The following is a 22796-nucleotide window of genomic DNA, read 5'->3' as shown; positions in this document are numbered from 1 at the left end:
CGCGCCTGAAGAATTTCTGTGTTATAATAACCAAGTAAGGTGAAAGAAAGATGAGGTTTTCAGAGTAGACAGTCAATTGATAAACGCAGGCAACTTGCTTAGCAGACTGATTCACACGCCAACAGTTGCTCAAGTATATGCGATGGGTTCTTATTTCACGTAGAAAAAAGCAAAAGCTTACAAATAAATAAACATATGAGTACAAATGTATTAAATGTATTTCTGGTTGTTTATTAGGAGAATATCCATAGCGAAGCTTGATTGTTAAACATAGAAAGCATGGCATATGTTGCTGTATTACATCACAACAAGCGTTTTGACTCCATAATGGGCGTTGCCATTGACGAAAGAAGAGCAATCAAATCGTACAAAAACAAAAATGTGATGCCGTTGGTGGCAAAAGCTTACAGGAACGAGCATGGGATATTAGTAGCAACATCGCCGTGCTCATGGGACGAGGTCAAAGTCAAGGTTAAAGCCGGGGATCTTACTTTCGGAAGGTCAGTGTGTTTTTTAGGCGTTTGGATAAAAGTTTGAAAAAGGCAAATCTCGCAAAATCATGTCACTAATTTGGATTTTGAATTTAATAAAACGTATCACTAGACACTTTTTACCACCGATGCTCTACATAAAGTACTATCGGAAGAAACAAAAGACATAGCTATCCCAATGACCGACACAGGTCATTTTAAACAAGTAAAGAAAGTCGGTTTAACGAAATTTCTCGTACCCAGAACCCCAGAACAGGCCCGCGTTTACAAGGAGACTTTGGACAAACTCAAGCAAGAATGGGACTCGATCGACAGCTATTGTCGTCACCGTTTCCTTGGCTACGATTACGTAACCAATACCCGCGTAACGCCCGGGGAATCCCCGAGGAATGTAAAATCAGTTAAAGACAACGCCCGACCAGGTTTTGTGTGTGTGTTATCGGTTGTAACTTGTTTAAACTGCATGGTTTGTTCATATTTTTTGCACATAGTCGACGTTTTGTTGGTATTGTGTCTTTTGAATTTTTTTAAATACTGCCAATAAACGTCAAAAAAATGCGCTAAAACTAAATAAAAGGGCTGAACTGGGAGTAGAATCTCCAACATAACAACAAGAAATTGTGCTGCTTCACAGATCGAGAAATCGCGCTGGTGAAAAACGATTTTCCCTACAATCTAGAGCCGGAGGTTGAGCATTTCCTTCTGTGGTCGGACGAGCCGAAGTCGAACACCGTGCTTGCAGGTATCATTGAGGGGACTTTCCCTACGGACCAATACGAGATATTCTGGTTTGAAAACATCGACAAAAACAAGTCGGTGAAGTCGGTTTTCCACATTCACCTATTTGTACGGACTCGTTTGAACGAGTTGCGACCTACGCTGTGATATTTGGCGTCTTCGTTTTTAACATTCGTTTACCTCTGAGTTTGTGTCTTGCGTGAGACTCGTTCGCGTGTATTATTGTGTTAGGTCAACGCATCATTTGTTTGTTCGCACACAAGCACCAGTTCCACTGTGACGCCATTTCCCGAATATTTTGTATTGAGTGTTACTTTGCACACTAAGTATTTATGTTGTAGGCACACCCAAATAGAAGGGATTTAGTATTTATTTTCGACGAAACATAAGTGCAGACGTATTGTGTAACCTAAGCATCTGCAAAGACTTAATCCAGTAATGGGGTGCTTTATTTAAAAGTCACGCTACAAAGTCAGCGTTTAGATCGTGTCATCAAACATCCACGTCCGCTCGCAACTTCCACATGAACATTCTGTTTATACTGCGGGTTAAAACACCACAGTAACCAGTAAAACACATGCACGTCTGAAACGTTTGACACATGGTAGGCAAACAGTGCACAGTCAAAGCAAAGGGCAAAGTGTAAATGACGAAATAAAAGGTGATTGAATGGATATAATTAGTGGATATTAAATATGCCAGTACATTCTGCCTGAGAAACAATTACAATACAGCAGAACTTTTTGGTTAATCTAGATACGATTTGCCTAACAAAATTTATACAGATAAAGCGAATATCTGAATAGTTCGAAGAGGTTTATTTCAAGCCTAATGTTGTGTAATTAGTAAGATATCGGCAAAAATAGCCAAAGATTAGACGAATTGACTGTTATTTCGTGCGCGCATGTAGGACTGGAAGTAAGCCAGAACGGTAAAGAATTCTTGCTGGTTAGCCGTTCCGAACACCCGCTGGTGTGTTCTAAATAGTTATGAGATACTTAAATGCCGTAACTTGATTCGCTTAGAAATCTCACCTATTTATTAACGAAAATACAATAGTTTATTTTCGCCCAGTATCGTTCCGGTAAGATTTTTTTTTTCTACCCTGTGGTTCAGCCAATTGCAATGAAAGTCAAAGCAATTGTTACGACAAAATATGTAAGAAACTTAGTTTGTTGAATGCAAAGTTAAAGAGGGGAAATCCACCTAAATACGAATTACGAAATGTCCATAGAGCAACTTTTGTACGAAATGAGCAACGATCCGGATTAATAATCTATATTATCCGAAGATTTTTGTCAAGAAAGCGGTTACAAATCATTTATACCTCAAGCTTAGTACGAATTCGGCGATATCTGCTCTAACCGAGTTATACCTACAACAGTGTTCTGCTGCTGTTTTAACTAACCCGATCCCATGAGCGAAAATCCTCTGTGCCATGCAGGAAATAAACGTTCGATGACGGAATCCGATATCTAATAACGTCATTCGGGTTAAAGAAAATATATATTGTATTAGTTTGTTTGCATAACAGTGTTCTGGGCGTATATATTAATGTATGGGAGCCAGGCGTATGGAAAGTAGTTTTATTGTGAACTCATAGATTCATGTACATACTTCAGAAGAGGTATAGGTTTAAGTTGTTCATACCCAACACAAACTTAAAAATGACCAAGTATGTAACATGGGACTCTATGTTTCCATAAAATCACTGATATCATCAAAGGCGTTTGAATTTACATACTGGCCCGTGCTATCTGCAACATGTTGTCAAACATTGGTTTGAATATATTTAAATAAGTCTTAATCGTACATTCGAGGCAAGTTTATCATGCATGTCGCGATTTTGCCCACATATTTGTGAGGTTAAGCATAAAACTATCACGTTCACTGGATAGTTGTTGGTAGTAGACGGACATACATGCTTCGAACAACTCAATTAATGTCGCTTAACTGTTTTTAGAAGGGTGAGACTCCATTTGGCTTGTGTAGATTTTATCAAGTTGGTTTAAGCTGTTCGTGTTATTACAACCACCGTAGATTTGTTGCACAATGTAGAGATATATTTGTGACAAACTGTGCTTTGTGTTGATTTACCATCAGATGTATTGTGGTATTTGGCAGGGTATCCGATGCGCTGTGATAGTGTTTATATCTGCACTTGAGCATGCGGGAAGAATTAATCAATCACGACCTCCGGTTCACTGACAACTTAACAGGAAAACTGAAGTGCTGCGCTCTAGAATAAAAGGGCAGTAAGCTTCAGCGCGAAGAACGTAGTTAAAGCCAAAACAAATGTCTAAATTTAAATCAATCTCTGTTAGGTCAAGCGTTAACTGGCTTGTAGCGATACCTAAGCTGCACGGCTCTCAGCGATAGTTTGCAAAACTCGAAAAGGCGCACTGTTGCAAATCAGTTCAGGAAGGATTCTTGACAAAGGAAACGTGTTCCTTGTTATAAACAAGCACTAAAACAATGTGTTAAAAGTGCATCGTAGTAGATAAGTTTTGCAACTGTAGGCCTATAGCTGTGATCTTCAAATACGTCAGATGGAAATTCACGCAGTGAATGGATTTAACGAAGATATTATGAAAGAGGTTGTTGGCTGCACGACCAACGTAAAGTACACTTGGGAAAAGTTAATGCAAGAAATCAACAAACCTTTCTTTGATCTCAAAAGGTTTGCGACTGTGTCTTATTGTCACATTCACATAGCGTGCCTGCAAATGAGTACATAGTTAGAGTACATACAATTTCGATGCCTTTCAAATAATGCAGAGTTTCTCAAATTGTTGTGATTGCGCTAATAGATTTACAAAAAAGGCTTCTGTCTATTTGACAAACTAATTTTATCAAAACGTTACTTGCCAAGGTCAGTCCAAGGACATTACAAGTACGCGATGGATACTCACAGACGGAAGGAGAAGTGGGCATCTATGGACAGTTACTGCAAACATGCCTTTTTTCACTTTCCTTACAAGACAAAACAGGTCGAAAACGAAGAAGGAGACAAAAGGACTGTAAAATACGTGGATGACAAAGACGTTCGTAAGTAACAACATGGTTTGGTTTGCATTGAAAATGTGAAAATGCAAGGAGCAATCGAAACGTTGGGGGAAAGCATTGCGTAAACGTTTTGACTTGAATGTCGACCCACAATGTTTCTGTTTGATTTTTCCACCAAATGTAGGTGAATTTTTACAAATTTGGGTAAATTCACGCGATTAGAAAAAGGTAAAAACGCGTTCGATAAAAAATCAGACAAAAATACTTCTTTGTTTTATGCAGGGCCAAGTATGACCTTATGTCGTAATAACTATCCGTACTATCTTGACGATGACATGACACACTACTGTCTGTGGTCCACTACGCATCTCAGCGCCACCCAGTGTGCAGATGTCGTTGAAATGCAATTTCCCAAGGTGTCGCACGACATCTTAATATTCGAGACGCCAGAAAAATTCAAGTCCATTCCAGATATTCATCATGTTCAAGTTGTTATCCGACCTCGAAAGACCGGAATGTTTTTTGTAAACGAGAACGGTTACGAAAAGCAAATTATAATGTCCTCATAGCGTTTTGAAATTAAAGCACAATTTATCACACATAGTTTATTTTACAATTATACTAGACAAGGCTTGAAACAAGCTGTGTGTGCGTGGTTATGATACGCCCACACAAAATATGCAAGTTGCTCGTCTGCTAGTTTCATTGAATTCTTAATACTAAATAGGAGATTGGTGTCGCTGATTAGTAAACAATGCCAACCAGAGGGCTAGATTCGGAAAAAACTAAGGGAACAGTATTGCTCGTTAAATATGCACTATTTTTACTCGTCAAATGTTTTGTATTGTAAGTTTTTATATCATGGTTCTTGGAAACTTTTGTTGTCACAGTTAATGAAATTACAGCAAAATTGATGAAACAAAAACGTAGAAATATGATATATAAGTACATTGCAGTTTTCTGAGACATTGCGTACGTGCGTTTGCACAAATTGGAAACTATGACTATGTGTTCGTGTGATCAGACAAATATGTTTCTCACATTGTGTGTAGGAAAGAAACCTCCCCAACCAGCACAAAAAAAAGAACACATTAATAGTGCTTGAAAGGTTTGCTTCGCCCTAGCTTACCAGCAGACTTACAGCTTCGGCTTCATATTTAGAGTTTATTTTGCAATTAAACTCCTAATTATTTTTTAATGACTCCACGCATACAAAATTCAACTTCCAACTTTGAAGCAACTTTTTTCATTAATGATTTGCGAATTTACTCTTTGTGCAAGTGACAAGGTGACTTTTGCAGTAAATTTAGTGTCTTTTCGCTGTGATGTATGTGGAGACTTATGGCTTAACCAATACGATCTGGACTCCACAATTTACGTTACAGACTACTGAGAGCCTTCGATACGCAAGTTTGTCAAAGCATTCCGCAATAGTTAGTGTGCACGGTAACATTACCAGACAGGCAAGAATCGCGATGGTTGGTTGATGGTTGATCACAAACCACAAACGCTCCTTGTATAAATGTGTATTTCCATCGAAAGTCAACGACCAGACGCTGAGGCAGAGCGATAAATACTAGAAAACGAAAACCGAAATTAACAGCCAATCACAGGTCGCCACGTCATCAAAGGCAATCACGGGTGAAAGGGACGAATTTGGGCTTTTCATTTTAAGGATCAATACAAATCAAGGCACTTTTAAAGTGAAAAAGACATCTGTATATAGCAGCCCTACTTCCATGCTGAGAAGACATCATGTCATGGTTCTAGTGGCGGCAATAGTTGGGCGAATTATATGCGCGACATGTGTGAAAAAAAAATCGTGGAAAGTTTTGCAGTGGGCCCAATATAATACTGTACCACCTATAATGCAAGGGACAGTACATGAAAAAGTTCTAATGTTGAAAGAGAGGACAGTGCAGGAGTCGAAATGACAGGTTTGCCGATATACAAACCGCAGTTTTTACCTTGCATTTTGCAGTGCATTCGTTTTACAAAAAAAGACTTTACAACACAACTATAACTGGTATAACACAACGGCACTTCTGCGACGACATCAACTGAATGCGAAGAAAGACAAATGTGACAAAACGACACGCCGTGACTACACATGTTACTACTACATTATATGTTATACTCATTAGAACTCAATAAATAATTCGGTTAAATTACACGTGTTTTTAAAAGAAGGTTTTGGGGTTATTTAAAGTGTCAATATTTTTTTCAAGTAATCTCAGTTCTGCACTAGCGTGGCGTGTAACTGTACAAGGTTGCGAATGAATGACAGTGGGAATCATGAATATATTGCACCATGAAGAAAACAGATCGCGTTATAACGAGCAGTTGGGTGTTGGAAACTGTTAGTGGGTCAGTATGATGAATGTGATCGGTTAAGATACTTACAACGGTGTGTGGTTATACAGAATTGATCAATTCCATATGAGGAAAATGTTATCAGCGGTCCCAGAACAAAAACATGAAACTTGTTATTGGCTATGTGTGCAGATGTTCTTGTGTACAATTATAGGGGATGGTATTTGGATGCTTTAAAACACCAGAGTTGGCCGAAAACGTTCAAATACAAAATAAGAAGTGTCCTATTGTTAAAAAATCGGCGGGGTGTTCCTCAGAAATACGGTTGCCTCAATAAACTTTCCTAAAGGCTGAAATAAGTACGTCCGGAAATTTGTGACTGTCAATAAAGTGACGCAATACAATCGGAGTTAAGTCGGCAGTGTGGGAGGCTTGTAGGGAAAATTAGCAACAAAAGACACAAAACAACTTGCGCATCCGACAAAAGGAACAAAAAACACTGGAAAATAGATTTGGTGGCGTCCATTCCATGGATGGTGAATGACAACATTCGCGGTCACTACAATACCTGACTTTATCTAACTGTAGTGACAAAGTAACTCAGATCCAAAAACACAAACACGTTTAGCAAACACAAACAAAAACGTTTAGCTGCAAACAAAATAGGGCCATGCTTAATTCAATCCAGCTGAATCAACAAAAAGCGGCGCGACCGCTGGGTGGCGGCAAAGAAGAAAACATGGAATTGATGGTGAAGATGAAAGGGTGGGCGGCGGAAACCAGGAAGCGGAACTCTACATTGGCGATTCGACGACTTGTGCAGTGGAAGGCTCGCTTGCCACCAGACGAGCCGGCTTGTATGATAGCAGGGCGAGACCGAAGAAGATAATGCTTGCACCCTGAAACAAGGTGTGATGGGCATGGTGCTCAATTTAATAGAAACCTTAATTTTAATTTATAAAACGGGCAAGAGCGTTTGTTTATCCAAACTTTCTGAAATAACAGTTAAGGTTTCAATAGAACTTATTTTTGTGCTAGGATTCGTCAATATTTGATTATAATTGACACCGTTGGTTGAGATATCTACTGACTGGGAACACATAGTCATATCTTCTCAATTAACTAGTAATGTTCCAGATCGAATTCAAACATACATGGACACCTAATCCTGCATGCAATGTTTCCTAACTACGCTTGGAATCGTGCATTGGATTTAAACAGGAAATATTGATTGCACGAAGCAAGCAGTAGCAACCTAGCGCAAAATTAACAACACTAAAAAAAACTATGTGTCTACTGCACAAACACAAACCGTTATTTGTTGTGAATCAAAGGTTTTTTTACCACCATTATAAAATGTTAGAAACCAGAATAGACTACCTATAAATTCACCTTGTATATTACTGAGAGTATAAGAAGACTGAATGACAACTCCTGGTTCTTGTAAACCATACAGGAGCCGTGGCCCTCGGAACATAGCTCGTTCTGACTCCAGATCTGACAAGTGCTGTCAATCATCGCCCCGAAGATGATGGGGCCGGGGATAGTCCCTAAGGTGCGAATCAGAATCCACTGGACTCCAACCGATAAGGAACGCAGATTTTGAGGAAAACACCTGTAACAATAGACTTGGCCTTATGCTGTTGTTGCTGCAAGGCATTGTGGTATTTGATAACACTCTTCTTCTGACTCAAACGTATGATCGTTCAGTTTAGGTTCTACTCAAAGTGTGAAAAGAGATTTCCGAAAACGTTCGTCAAGAAGAAATACCGACTTGAACGTAATAAAAACAATGTATTAGAAAACGGAAGATTTGTTTTCAGTCAACCCAATTTTTATTTTGCAGCTATACTGCAATTTCGGTGCGCCGAATTTAAAAAAGTTGCACGTGCAACATCAGCAAAAAATTTTATACATCACTGGTCCGTACATATATCATCAATCTTTTAAAGGAATCCAGGAATTTTTGTGACAATGCGGGATCGACAACGCCCAAAAGGGGTTTGCATATCCAGGATCGCAGACAGACAGACAGTCTGGCGCCCAGCATATGGTTTGGGTCTTTGTAATTGACCGCACTCAGGGTCGAGTCTGGGTGCCTACTAAACAAACATGTTCTTACTAGGGAACACGGAAGGTGAAAATCCTTTGGAAAATTTGTGACATAAACAAATGCCTGCATTTCATGGGTTTTAAGCACGTCCGTTTTTTTTAAAAAGCGTATTGGCATTTATATGCAGGAAAAGAGAGGCATGTCTTTGTTTCAACGCTCTGTTATCAGCCCCGTAATGTTTATGTTCTTTGTTGCAGTGGACATATACTCAATATGCCCCAGGGTTACCGTGCTTGTTTGTAAGTAACGTGCCTATTTTCAGTAGAAGTCCTTAAAACTTTTCATCTAAACGTGCGTTTTTACGTGGAGCATTGTGATAGACGTTTTATGACGCATGAAGTTGGCAAAAAAAAACAATCGTGTCTAAAAAAATTAGCGTCTTTCCAACGGAATAAACTATAGTTTTATTTAAAACCGCCAACCTGACTGAAATAAATCACAACTTTATCAAGTGCGTCATCAAGGAGCAGCACACCTTTAGGCCGACCACAACTCTGTGTATAGTGAGTTGTATAAATCGAAATGGTTCACATTGTCCCGCAGTTTGGCAACAAAAAATGCAAAGCAAAACATGGCGCTTGAAAAGCATGTTTGACCACCAACAACAGAAACGAACCAGCGTTTCCAGTAGGCCAAAAAATATATAAAAAAAGCCACAAACACGGACAAGTTTGACGTCATAACCGTAATAACTTCATGTGGGCAATAATGTGACCTCAATGAAAAATATCCGACAGTCTTACCTGAGACTGAGATCCACGCCAGGTACTGCGCACACGAATGTAGTCGAGATCACAAGGAACAATCCAACCAATATGACGTCATGCCACCAACAGTACTGGAAACATTTGCCCGGAGTCGCCGACCCGCGGTACATGAAGTCTGAATACATAACGAAAAAACAGGTTTTGATTTGTTGCGTTTAATCGTTAAGTCTCATTTTATGTATATCTTTGACCACACTATATCATGTGAAGAAGGCGATGGCATTTAAAAATATGGCAGCTGCATCATAATAACTTAATAATTAAGCAATACATGAAGCATACAAGCGAAGTTATTAAACCCGCAACTGCTTCACTCAAAGACAACAATACTTTAGAGATCATAGACGGATATTTTGGCGTAATTTCAAATAATTGACAAAAAAAATTCTAACATTTAAAACACTGTAGGTATGTATGTTGCTCACTTGTTTGATTATGTGGAGCTACGTCAGAAACAGAAGCTGTCCCAGGAACACAGGAACAATTGGTAAACTTCTGGAACCGAAAAACGGCGTTTGTTTGTGTAATTAATACATGTAACTTGGACAAAACAACAGACATCAGATCTACTGAAACTTACCTCCCTGTTCTGCGACAAAGCAGAACAACCGGCCAGACATGCAGTGTAGTACGTGTAACCATCTGATCCGCATACTGGCTCAAACGCCTGTGAAACGCAACCACAAGCTGCGTTGCAGGGATGGGAAGTTTCAAACTTGACATCTAAAGGCACTTCGCTGTAGACAGATGATAAACCGGCATAAGCACGTGTTTGTACAGTTCGCAGTAAAGAAGGTCTAGATTGTGGATGGTTTATATCCCAGAATGTATCGAACTGTATGAACTAGGGATTTTTCAACGACAGCATAAAGACTGAATTAAACCAGAATGTTTCTAACAAATGAAACTGACTTCATTTTTTCCTATAGTCTGACGCATGCATCATAAACAATGGATTATATAACACTGGAAAAACAGTGCACTTATTCTGAACTTCTTAAATTATGGATGGCGAACCCATTTGGGAACAAATTTTGTTTACCAATATGGAGGGATTTCCCAGTCGTGGTATACGTGAACACTGCATTCGAAATCTCCGAATTGCCGTACGAGTATAAAAGGTTTGGGAATCACCAGCTAAAACACAGCAGCACTTACGGTTGCGACTTGTAATGCACATTGATCCCGGCAAGCGGTATATCGTCACAATGCAAAGTGAGGGCAAACTGGGCGAAGAGACCCAGAACACTGACGCAGAAACACATTCGCAGGGAGTTTCGGTGATTCAGTTTTAAACTGCTCATCAATACAGACCCCATCAGCATTCCCCCGGCGCCAGCGGGTATACACACATAACCTGGGGGAATAAAAACAAATATAAAGACGTTATGTGGCTGTTGAAGCTTGAAGGTCAACCGATAAGACGCTTTGCAAAGCTGATTTAGTTGGGGTCAACTTTTCCGTGGTAGCCGTGACATTGGAAAGTTAAACATCATCATAGTATTGTTTTTTGTGACAAACTTTACCAAATAAATTTGCTGCGTCAGACGCCGATTTTCCGAACTGAGATTCAATGAACTTTGGTCCGAACGTAGAAAACCCTGACACTAAAGTTCCCAGCACTGCTGCGGCCAGGCTTAGGTAGAGGAACGCTTTGTTGGTGACCACAGTCCATAAATCTCTGCACAATAACAATAACCGTTTAAATATGTGCTTTCAGTGACCAGCATGAAATTATTTTTTTTTCAAAATACGACATGTAGAGTCTGTACAAGTAAAATACAAAGCCGTTGTCAACACGTAAAACCGGCCGACAAGTTTTAATTAGGTATATTTTTTGTCGTATCTGTTACCTTCCAAAGCGTTGTACGTGTTCACAGCTGGGCCAAGCGCACAGTGAGGGGTTGTCCCTGGTTTCTGAGTTCTGGTACGGAAGCGTTTGTGTCCCGGATGTTGTCTCTACGTCACAATGAAGTGGAATCGCCTGCTCGGACATTTCCTGTGATCCTACGAAACAATTTTATGTTTACAGTTTAGCGTAACAGCCAAAAAGTACATTAAGAAAAGTAAAAACATTTTAACTGAAAAAATATACATAGCCTGCGTTCTTGGGCAATACTAAGCACAATTAAATACTGACCGTAAAAAATTAAAATTTTGATTGCTTTGGTGTTACTTAAAGCCATACAGGCCTTGTCACACAACGAAGTTTGTTTACAGGAATAAAAAGGGAAATGAAACCGGGTAATTTCGGAGGAAAAACCCGTAAATTCAAATACATTAGGGAAGTGAAAGAGTCACAGAACGAGCGAAAATTCCGCCTGTGATACAAAGTCTCTCAATGTTGGGACATTTTGTGTTTCGGTATTTCGTTATATTGTAAACGCCAAGCCCTTGTTTTACGTGGGATTGTAATGACAGAGCCTAAAGTTATTTAGTGATACACAACACTTAAAATGATCAGGATTCACCCATCTGCACATGAAAGTAAAAGTCGGTGTCGAAAATGTTACTTACAGCAAATGTGTCACAATGAATTTTTAACCTTCCACGCTTGTGGCCCAGTGGATAAACTGTCACTGATACTAATGCTAAATAAATAGCAGTACAATGGTTAATGCTTTAATCGGAGATGAGGTGTTTTTGGGGGCGTTTTACTTGTTTTACAGACAGTGACGATATACTTTTCAACGAAATATATTTGGTTTAATGAAAGTCATCAAAACTTAACGTAGGAGATTTTTTCCATAAATGTGTTCAAAAAACGCAGGGTGGAAATAGTTGTGATGATAGGGTTAGAAATGAGGAGTGATTCTCGGAATCGTTTGATAGGAAGTTAGAGTGGATTGTGATAAGAACTTCTAGTATAGCACCAACATGATCTAAATAAAATATTACCACGGAACTGTACAAAGTAGACGCCAAAACGGACGCGGATTTAGAGAAACTGTTGACCTAGACAGGAGAAAGACAGAATCGCAATTTTCTGTTGCCTTTATTGGATTGAATGTATTGAGAGTAGCGCTTGAGAAAACCACAAGACGGGCGTTACGCAACCATAAGGGCTTTCGTGTCATTGCTAAAAATACACATGTTTGCTTTTACTCTTGAGTTTTTGGTGAAAATTACTAAGAAACTGCGTAGGCGAAAGTTTGAAACTGCAATGGCTTATGTAAATGCGCCACCTACATGAAATCTACTGAAATTTTGAACACATTTTGGTTTTAAAATGTCAGCACATGGTTTTATATTGAATTTGTAACGTAACACCCCGAACCTTGACACTTGCACAGCAGGAAACCGATACATCCGCAACATGTTAGAGCCGCGGGCGAAACCTTCTCTCGTGGTAAATTGATCCGTCGCAAAATTATTAAAATTGGACTATTCGGTTTGAGATGATATAATCGCAGAACTTTGGACAAGTTGTGCGTTCCATGCTAGTGCGGCGGACAAAAAATACAGGCAACAAAAATACACTTGAATCCAATTGTGTGTGCGGAAATATCTATAGGAGAACATGACTTATTCACATGCTAGGGTTAATTGGGTTAAACGCACGTACGAAGCTCGCAGCTTGTGTTTTAAGTTCGTCAACATTTAGGACAAGAATTGTAAATAAAGCTTTTTTTTTTGTTTTGACTACTTTAAGGAAAATATACAGAATACAAACAAATATCACCATTCACAGAGCTAAACCGTGTGGGAGTAAAGTTTTAATCAACTGTTGCCATGACGCAATAGAAGCCAAATTAAACTTACTTATCTGCCGCAAGGAATCTTCGTTACTCCTCCCGTTCTGCTTCCCACCCACGCTAACGACAACAATGTCGCTCATGCTGTTGGTATATTGCTCGGACTTGATGTTCACCATGGTACGCTTGCGCGTGAAGGTGCTTGGAAGTTTTCGGGGATAGGCGAGTACGGGGATAGATAAGATGAGAATAATGACGGCGCTAATGACAAAACCGATCCACCAAGCACCAACCCACTGTGGGCTATCCGGGGTGATTGTCGGGCTAAATAGGAAGTGAATGAATGTTATGCATTTGCATGAATTTTTATCATGACAAAATGTCATGAATGCCGAGAATACAAAAGATACGTAGCACATTAAGTTAATAAATACGAACGTGGCTTATAGAATATATTGCCCATTTAAAGGTCATTGGTCGTGCAACGCAGTGCCAAAAATACGCACGCACAGGTTTCTTCGAGAGTTGATCGAACCTATAGCATTTGTCAGTCTTAAGCGGAAACCAGAATTTCGCGGATTGAAAAATTCCTCAACACCCACGGGTTACTTTTTAGGGAGTGTGAAACATACAGGAGAATACAGTGAACACTTGACGATGAGGAATTTTTTAAACAATGTTTCGGCCACTCATGTGTGGTGTCTGCTTTATTCAGAAACCGGACTAAACCGAAAATACAAAAGTCTAACGTTTATAAACGCGCAAAACTACATACTTGTGGGAAGTTATAAAATTAGACGCGTTTCACGTCTGGTGTATTTGAGATTGTTTTCTGGCGAATTGCGTTGGCTGGTTTACCCTCCGGGAAGGACACGTTTATTTGTACAGGAGATAACTGTCGAAATTTTAATGCATTTATGAAAGACTCCTTTCATCCAAAGTGGATGTAATGGAAACGATAAGAGATGAGTTTAATCGCTGTACGTGACACCACCCTTTACAGCTAGTTTTGCTCAAAAAGAATTTCGAAGAATTTCAAAGAAATCTAAAACCTATAGATTTGGTGTAAATCAAAACGGACAATTTATTGAAAAAAAAACACAATGTTTGTAACTTACATAGTGCCGACGTCGGTGAAGACTTTGAGCAGTTGGCCACCCAGGATGAAACCTACCGCTGGACCGATAAGAGCTCCCATGTAATAAATACCTGAAATTCAACAAAAACGATCGTTTGTAACTTTTCAGACTTCGACTAAATGAGATTTTAAGACATCATCAATCATAGTTATGCAAACAAGTGGACGCACTGCAACCATATTCCTTACTTAAAAACTTATAGTTGAATTTATTTCGGGGCAATCTGTACCCAGTTATGCTAAAACAACACTACGAATTTGGTTTCAAACAATTTGTCAACTATGGTAAACAAATCAGTACAGTGATACATGTGTTATTTGAGTGTGGACACAAGGTAAGTGCCAGCTACAGATCAATCACATTGCTACGCAAACACAAAGACAGGTAGGTCCCGTTAAGCCGTCGGAAAAACAGACATGGATGCCTTTACCAGTCTGTGTTTGACAAATAATCACACCAGCAACACATTTTACGACCACCTGAAACTGTTGCATGTCTAATGAATTTTGCAACTAAACTTGGCAAATGGGCGATTCTGACCGCAATGCAATGGATATTCAGAATTTTGGTTCAAGGAATATGATAAATTTGTTTTAATCCTAGTTTATTTTACGGTGCATTATCTGTGGCAACTTACATGAGCATAGACTGTGGCACGTAAGTAATACCAACGCAGTGCGAAAGAAAAATTACTGTGAACCATATTTCTCAATTGTTTTCTCAAAAAATAATCAGACATGCACAGCTTCGTTGGATAGCAGGCGAAGCGTCGGTAACAAAGCAGAACAGTTTTCTTAAAAAAAGACATATTTTTGGCAAACCAACAAAAAACCTTGTACTCAATTTCTGCAAGGCGACAATGAAGACAAGCCAACCATATTATCAAGTAAACACTCTCCAGCTAAACCCATAGCGGTGTGTTATAAACCACAGTTTGACAGATCGTGTGATACGGTGCAGCAAACGAAAAATCTGGAGGTGTTTGCAGAGAAATTTGCGGCAATTGACAACAGCGAAGTGGTCGGAAACCAGATGGGAGCAAAAACTGCCAAACACACAAATTCCAAACAGCAGTTGGTCGCCAGTTCTGTACACGACTGAAACAGTTTGTTGATGACGCCGAAGTTTAAATGGAATTTGCCTTATACTTGGGATTTAAACCATGCGCTTGGCACAGATGAATACAATATATTAACGAGAGGTTATTATAACCTATTAGCAGGTGCAGTTGTGACATTTTTCCCGGGATAATTAAGGTATTTGACTTAATTCTTACACGAGAACCTCGGTAGATTAACAAAGTGCTAATCGGTTTGTTTTTATCTTCAACAACAGACAACTAAGGGGAACATCAACGAGATTAAGAAAAAATATCAGTATGTTTATAAGCCAAGCACACAAATATTGGGAACCTCTTCACAGCGTTAATAAGGACACTACCCTCCATTCTAATGTTCAAAACACATTTTTCAACCGGCAATCACGTGATCTTAAAACCCCGAACCAGAAGCTGAACCTTCTTTTGACTTCCGTCTTAAGCTTGGCAAAAGTTCTGTACTTCGTAATTGTTCTGGAAAGTTGGCCGCTGTTACGTTGCATCACCGCAACACGGAAACGAAGTGTCATGACTCGTCTCCCCCAATGCATTCTGTATCATAGTTGACAGCACACAAAACGACACATTTCATGAAACACAGGTGCAAGTCGTAAAAGAGCAACTTTCTCAATGTGTTGTTCTGAAACTGTAGTTTTGTTCGGCGAAGGGCAGATGTTTGGCTGGAACACTGAGTAAGAATCCAGAACTTTGTACAAGTTATGGTCATTCCACGCTTTTCACATGCACGCTTCGTAAAGGTATATTGAATGGGAATAAAATCACGGCGACAATTACCAGACAGACTTTCGAACAAATTTCCGAGGTCGCTTAACATAAATAAAAAGTTTTTTGTGGATTGTGGTCATATTTTTAGTTTTTTTTTTCAGCTACAATTTGCCTTAGCGCTTTTTTTACCTTTATCTTTTAAAGGAACTTTACGTTTTAGTTTTATGATTTACTTTTAAAAAAAACACTCTTTACCAGTGCGTCGTGCAGCACAAAGCAAACGTACAACAAGAAATTAATCATTAGCCTGCTAATAAGGAAGAACAGAAATGTTAATCAAAGTTGGTCAGTTATACTGGTACGTGCGGCTTCACGTATTTGATCGATAATCCAATTAGGGTGTAGCAAGTCGGTAGGAATCCCCGGTCAGTAGGGCCTGTACGTTGCGTTGTATGCCCCCGTGGGACTACGGTAACAGTGCAATGATCTACCTACATTTGTAAATGGGAAAATGCATTTGGGCTCGCAACAAAACACGAAATTGTACCACGTTGAGGGAATCCAGAGCGTCTAATGTTTCAATGAACTAATGTCCGTGACACATGGCTATTCTATAAAACTATCAGTGAATTTGAGAAAAATAATGACTCCATTTTGGCTTGCACAGAGAAGGACACGAGCAAGTCTTGCAGATTTTATCACCAAAGTTTACGTGTGATATAAAACCAGAAGCAAAACTCCAGCGATCACATATCTCCATGGCACGTAAGGGAGTAGGCTCATAACGAGTTGCCGGTTTCGTATGATTGCTTGTGGTATTTTGATCGTCCATTGATGTGGAGCGTACCAGGTGTCAGGCAATTTCCAGGTAACGTGTAGTTATTTCGGAATGGGGAAAAAACAGTATGTGCATACAACGTATTTCATTTTGTTGTTACGTTATGCGAAGTAAGTGCAAGGCACGCGTTTTTCAATGTAGATTCTGTTTCGAAATTAACTTTTCATTGTTCCAAAGTAAGCTAATTTTTTTCGCAGTTACCAACGTTTGATTTCCACCATTCAATGCACGTCCAGCGAAACTCACAGATAATCCAGCGTACAAAGCAACTTTTCAACCCCTTTGCAAAAGTCCACCACACGTGCAATAAAGCAGGTGCCAACTTGAGGGTCAAAAAGTTACCCAACCACAAACAACTTCAAATACCAGACGGTTTTAACAAACGAAGCGATTGCTGTCTACACTGTACGCCAAAATGATGGATCCACCTAAAATCAATGTTGAACTGCTAAATGTGGTTCAAAACGCAGTGTGTGGCAAGTGATGTGACTGGTCGCGTCATAAACATGTCGATGTTTCAGTGAAGTCAATGCGAGAATAGACGGCGATAATCCTGGATCACGATACACGTGTGGGTGGATTTGTTAGGTTTAATGCCACAAACCGGCGCATTGAAGCTTTTCTGTTGCAGGAGCGGAATGTGGCCCGGGTTAAGGTGACCCTGTGTAGACTTGGGTGGACAGGAATCATCCAAGTTGCCACTACTATGCCTGCCAAACGGCTTAAGGTCAATTGCTTTTCAGGCAGAATGAACTGAATAGTTAGGCAAGCCACGAAAAGGAAAAATTGTCCCACCCAGTTGTTGACAATAAAACAACTGAAAACGCACAAAGGTATCCAAATGAAAGAGTGTAATATGTTTACAATGCTAATTGTTTTCGTTGCGGTTTCCTGCGACAAAATCAAACAGACGCCAGTTTGTCCCTCTCCGACATGTCCAACCAAATACTTCAGACGTCACCAGCATGGCATGGCATAGGAATTAAACCTGCACAATGCCCGTGTTGCATAATGTATGTTGACTCCAATGTACAGGCAATGCGGAACGAAAAATCCAGCAGCAGCAGCAGCAGATAGTGCGGTGGTGTGACAAAGGCAATAGCAGATGCATTATTTATTTGCGAGATAAATTCCGCCCACTGTGCAAAGCAACCTGCCTAACCTTGAAGCCCAAGCAGTGTTGAAATCAAAGATCTCGCCTCCTGTATAGAAAGCACTGTGCTGACGCTGGAATCGGGACAATTGATATCGCTGCACACAGCAAAACCTTTCATTCACGTTTCCTTCGCCACTTCCTCTTCAACAACGGGAAACGACAGTTGTGACCGTTACAACAGCTGATGGCATCATTTGTAACGTGGTTAAATGCAGGATGCTACGAGGCATGCGTTAATTCGCAGAATTATGAAAGGCGTCCAACACAATCTGTGTTTTTGCCATCATAAAACCGATAATCGTGTTAACAGTGGTCCTGGGTGTCAATTTGGCAGAATTTGCGGTAATAAAGAAAAAAACAAGCAGGTGTTGATGTGTAGGCAAAACTCACAAAAACATAACCGCATATGCTATTGGTCGCACGGCCCAAACCTTTTTTTAGGAGTAGTTGTGACTAGCTGACAGCTGCATGTTACGCCTTGCGAAACCCCAAACAAACGCAAATCACAGGGACTACCAAAACCTGCTATTTTGCCGTGTTTCCGGTAACAACAGCCAACCGCAAATTTGGCCGAGTGCTAATTTAAAATTCAGACTGACCGTGAAACAGAGACCATTGTGCTAAGTGTATGACCTCGGGTCAAACGTGGGTTCAATGACCTTTTCAAAGTGAAAACGTGGCTCGTGTGTTTTTGGCCACAAGAGGAAAGTTGCTTTAACCCGAGTTTAATGGCCCTATTTTGAGTAAAATGTGGCTCTTGTGTTTAGGTTCAATGAGTGTCATTGAGTACCTTCAAGCACAAGTAGTGACGTGTTATTTTTCAACCTTGTGTGAATTTAGACACAGTGGGCACCCGTATTGGGAAAACAAATCTTACAATGTTCTGTATCATACTCTTTTTACTCTGTTTAAACTGGAAGTCTAATGCCATTAACAATGAAACACACAAGCGGTAACCTTCAAAAATTACACATTTGGAATATAAAAGCATACTGGACTTTCTAGGGATTATTTTCTCCATCAATATGCTTCAAATGACACCACAAAGCCATCTCATAAGTCTGTAGGGGAAGGCTTATTATTATTCCACTAACTAGCCAAGGAAGGCACGTGATCAACCTGTTTTGAATATCAACAGTTTCAAATTTAAAAAGTGTACTCAGCAAGGGGAGATGGTGCAATGCATTATTACTTCCTGTCATTGAAACAACAAAACCACTTCACTTGAAAGTCTATTTTAGTCAATGGGACTTTTTTCTTTTCCTGACTTCTGCAGGCCCCAGTCCAAAGTATTTGAACAAAACTTTTAAAAAACAAACACTCAAACCAACTTAATGTGTTAACAAACATTTCACTTGAATTTATGTTGCAACAATAACTATTATAGTTCCTTTCGCACCACATTAAGTTGCATATTGCTTTTACTTACCAATATACATGGGATAAACTTGTGGGTCCACGCTTTCATCAATAAACGTAACCCCAAGAACAGCGAGGGGTGTGCATCCTACACCAGTGAGAAATTGACCAAAAAGAAAGACATACTTCATTTGGCTGATAGATACGTATGATACAAGTGTCCGTGTAACATCATCACACTCAACTGCAAAAAACAAATAATATTAAACGTACGCACAACAACCCAACTCCAGCATTAGTTTTGTTACTGTCATAACTAAATATTTTTTCTTCTCTGAAGTGTTTCCAAATTTTTTTGGCGAGTGGTATCCATAAAATAGGTATGTACATTAGCAAGAATCCAATTCAAGTAAGCTGTATGTACAGCTAAACTATAAAACTGTCCTACCGATTCGATTGATTAGATTACTTTTGCCATCCTACAGTTGCTATGTGTACAATAAATGGTAGTCACTGATGTACATTAGACTGGAGAAAAGGTCGGGAAGATATCAGCAGCACATTTCAAGTTCTAATGTAATTACAAACCACTTAGCAAAGGTAGCATACTATAAGAATTCTGACCCAAATGTCCTGTGGCAAGAATAATCAGTTTGATATTGATTGTGTGTGTGGCGACGAAGAAACGAAACAAATCAAAAATAGTCGAATTTGCCAAAAATCAATATTTTTTTCAAGTCAGGTACACAAGAAAAACATGATGGAAAACAAATATTTTTGAGAAATTGGTTTTCTTTCAGGTCTTGCTTATAATATAATTTGTTATATATATTTCATGGATGACAATTCCCAAAACATATTCTCGAAGTTAATTTTACATCACAAGGAAAAAATTTAATACTCATGCCCATGTTGTTAAATGAAGGTATATATAACCACATGTCCATGTACTAAACATCATAAAAAGTAAAATAAATGCTTACCAGTGTTGTTTAATGAAGACAGGTTCTGTGCATCTATTACTTGTGTTGTTTGTTTGCATAGATATGACCCTGTTAGGTTTTCCTGAAAAAGTAGTAAAATAAAAGTCAAGCTAAGGTCAGTCTAACATCAAACCATGTTAATTTTTTTATGTGTATCAAATCAATTATCGTGCTGTAAACAGCTGGAACCTTTGGGCCAACGTTTGGATTTCATGGCCTATTTACACATTCTCTTGTTGTTTGCCCTTCTGGGACTTGATTAGTTGTTCACATGATTGCAGTATTCTATTGTCACCTACTCCAAATACACTCCAAATAACCAGCACAGAAACAAAAAAGCAATCACTTCATTGGCTTACAGAGAAATCAGCATTTGTTCCATACATAGGTCCTGGTGTCAGTTTGTACTCATAAGGTCCAGTAAGAAAATGAGGCAAAGCCAAAACCAAAGTACCAACACTTGTCACAACCAAACCCCAACCGATCCACCTCGGCTTGTGACCTTTTCCACCTTAAATTTAAAGTTAATACATCTAATATTAAATCATGGTCAGTTAATATTCTACACACAGCTTTCTGCAATAACTGCTTGGCTTATGAACTGGGCTGGTTCACATTGTTTTTAATAACAGAAGAGGTTTAAAAAATTACATTAATCCTACATACCAAGGTAACTGATAGGAAGAAGACTAAGGCACCCAGCAATGTCATATCCGCTAACAATCAGACCAGACTCTGAACTGAGAAGGTTGAATCTTCGCTCTATTGAAGTTACACTGACCTTTGGAGAAAACAAAAACACATTTAACGTTTTAAACTCTAAAACATTCTGTAGACCATTTAAAAAAATCTATGTTTTTTTCATGGTTTGAAACACCTTAAATGATGGAAACACTAACCTTTAACAGTCCATTGATAATAATACCCTGCATAATGTTGGCCAGAGTAAGAAGAAACAAGAAAGTCTTTGCATTGTTAAAGGGTTTCTGCAAACATCTGGGTTGAAACAAACCCCAGCCAAATTGATAAATAACATTTGGGGACAACTCTGAAGGGGCATTTTGGGACGACCCTTCATTTGATGATGATTCAGATGGCATGCTTTTCTATAACCGAACACTGATTGTTTTAGAACTCAAACAAAGCCCTGCGCTTGGCTGTGTTAGGATATTTTCAGCTTACGCTTGTACCACATAACTGAGTGTGTTTTGAAAACTCATGTTAAGTCTATAGCTTGAAATAATGACCTATAAATCAATAAAATATATATGTAATATTCTTCAAAGATACTTTCTTTGCATCACAATAATGAAGGTTGACCAATAGTTACTGGTGTTGTGGTGTACCCATAAACAACGCATATTACACAAAAATACATGTTCATACAAAATCTGTGGTACATTGTTGCAAACACGTCTCAAAATACTACCTAAAATTAAAACACACCAACCAACAGTGACTTAAAAAATAACAGACAATTAAATAGCAACACCCAACAGAATCTCAAAGAGCATCAGATAAATTGCAACCAGCGAAATGGGGCAAATAGTTTTAGGTCCCAGGCTATTACAGGAACAAAATACATGTCTGGCAAACTTCCTAAATGCTGCCTCCCGTCAATCATCATTTGAGCCGGCAAGTTAATCTGCTTCACGTACAAGTGCGAAATTTTTTTACTTCCCGCCGAAGCCGACGCGACTGGAGTTTTGTTTTGCGGGGCAGCCAGTGTTATTGTTCTCTAACGCCACGTTGCGGATTTGCGAGTATGTTAGTTTAGCCCAGTGAACGCGCCAATGCGCAAAACAAACTTTTTGACAAAGTTATGGCGCGCATCTGACAACGTCGGTAAAGATTTGGTTACTACCATTCTAAATATGTGCAAAACACCCATAATGGTTCGACACTAGCGACGACCATGCTAACGCCAGCGCAAACGAGGTAGGCCTATAGTGTTTATAAATTCTACAGATAAGCTCGACAGGCTTTGTCATTTCCTCCTGATCATCGTTCGCTTTTCCAAGTGATGTTTCTGGCAGGTATTTTTATTTTACATGCTTCCCACGTCAACTGCTATGTAACAAGAGTAAAGTTATCGTACCTGCATGCCAAAAGGCACTTGAAGTATTGTGTGCAATTGTGCATTAAGGTTGAAAGACTGAGATCATTAATAAGCGAAGGATGTCAGACTTTACGACTACCAATTAGCACTGAAGAATGGAAAACCGCCATCTGCTGCGCTGATCATTGCACGCCCGAAGAAAAATACCTGATCAGGATTTAAGGCCAGAACAACCTAGACTAGGGATGTTTACGACAAATAATATATCAGAAGCTTTATCATGGCTTGGTGACAAACGAAACAACTTGTCACGGGCT

At 39.3% G+C, this 22796-nt stretch overlaps 3 protein-coding genes across 3 annotated transcripts; 2 read left to right on the top strand and 1 right to left on the bottom strand.

The window, feature by feature from the left end:
- Nucleotides 1–238: 238 nt before the first annotated feature.
- LOC145903385 (uncharacterized) lies at nucleotides 239–1860 on the top strand. Its single transcript, XM_082991466.1, has 3 exons — nucleotides 239–500; nucleotides 735–913; nucleotides 1126–1860. Exons 1-3 carry the CDS (start codon nucleotides 280–282, stop codon nucleotides 1374–1376), a joined length of 651 nt encoding a protein of 216 aa, XP_082847592.1. The 5' UTR covers nucleotides 239–279; the 3' UTR covers nucleotides 1377–1860.
- A 1918-nt stretch (nucleotides 1861–3778) lies between these two features.
- On the top strand, nucleotides 3779–4804 carry LOC145901905 (uncharacterized). Its single transcript, XM_082989718.1, has 3 exons — nucleotides 3779–3909; nucleotides 4102–4277; nucleotides 4518–4804. Exons 1-3 carry the CDS (start codon nucleotides 3779–3781, stop codon nucleotides 4802–4804), a joined length of 594 nt encoding a protein of 197 aa, XP_082845844.1.
- Nucleotides 4805–5751: 947 nt separating this feature from the next.
- On the bottom strand, nucleotides 5752–21663 carry LOC145902140 (solute carrier organic anion transporter family member 4A1-like). The gene is made up of 15 exons (XM_082990012.1): nucleotides 21320–21663; nucleotides 21087–21201; nucleotides 20780–20931; nucleotides 20421–20502; nucleotides 19508–19681; nucleotides 14242–14332; nucleotides 13191–13447; nucleotides 11282–11435; nucleotides 10955–11109; nucleotides 10587–10785; nucleotides 10009–10165; nucleotides 9854–9923; nucleotides 9405–9543; nucleotides 7941–8163; nucleotides 5752–7447 (listed from the first exon to the last, which is right to left on the bottom strand). The coding sequence occupies exons 1-15, from the start codon at nucleotides 21518–21520 to the stop codon at nucleotides 7343–7345; spliced, it is 2274 nt and encodes a 757-aa protein (XP_082846138.1). The 5' UTR covers nucleotides 21521–21663; the 3' UTR covers nucleotides 5752–7342.
- Nucleotides 21664–22796: the final 1133 nt, after the last annotated feature.

This window comes from Ascidia mentula, chromosome 5, assembly GCF_947561715.1.
Source record: "Ascidia mentula chromosome 5, kaAscMent1.1, whole genome shotgun sequence".
Lineage (NCBI taxonomy): Eukaryota > Metazoa > Chordata > Ascidiacea > Phlebobranchia > Ascidiidae > Ascidia > Ascidia mentula.
The sequence above is the reverse complement of the archived record's forward strand: the minus strand, read 5'-3'. Positions and strand labels throughout refer to the sequence as shown.

Bases quoted from the DNA above. Each gene is read 5' to 3' on its own strand.
- LOC145903385 (XM_082991466.1), top strand. From the start codon at position 280: ATGGCATATGTTGCTGTATTACATCACAACAAGCGTTTTGACTCCATA. The intron at 501-734 runs GTCAGTGTGTTT...TCTCGTACCCAG, and splicing joins GGGGATCTTACTTTCGGAAG to AACCCCAGAACAGGCCCGCG. The intron at 914-1,125 runs GTTTTGTGTGTG...GCTGCTTCACAG, and splicing joins TAAAGACAACGCCCGACCAG to ATCGAGAAATCGCGCTGGTG.
- LOC145901905 (XM_082989718.1), top strand. From the start codon at position 3,779: ATGGAAATTCACGCAGTGAATGGATTTAACGAAGATATTATGAAAGAG. The intron at 3,910-4,101 runs GTTTGCGACTGT...TTACTTGCCAAG, and splicing joins CCTTTCTTTGATCTCAAAAG to GTCAGTCCAAGGACATTACA. The intron at 4,278-4,517 runs GTAAGTAACAAC...TGTTTTATGCAG, and splicing joins CGTGGATGACAAAGACGTTC to GGCCAAGTATGACCTTATGT.
- LOC145902140 (XM_082990012.1), bottom strand. From the start codon at position 21,520: ATGCCATCTGAATCATCATCAAATGAAGGGTCGTCCCAAAATGCCCCT. The intron at 11,436-13,190 runs GTAAGTTTAATT...ATTGTTTCGTAG, and splicing joins AGATTCCTTGCGGCAGATAA to GATCACAGGAAATGTCCGAG. The intron at 10,786-10,954 runs GTAAAGTTTGTC...TTATTCCCCCAG, and splicing joins TGACGCAGCAAATTTATTTG to GTTATGTGTGTATACCCGCT.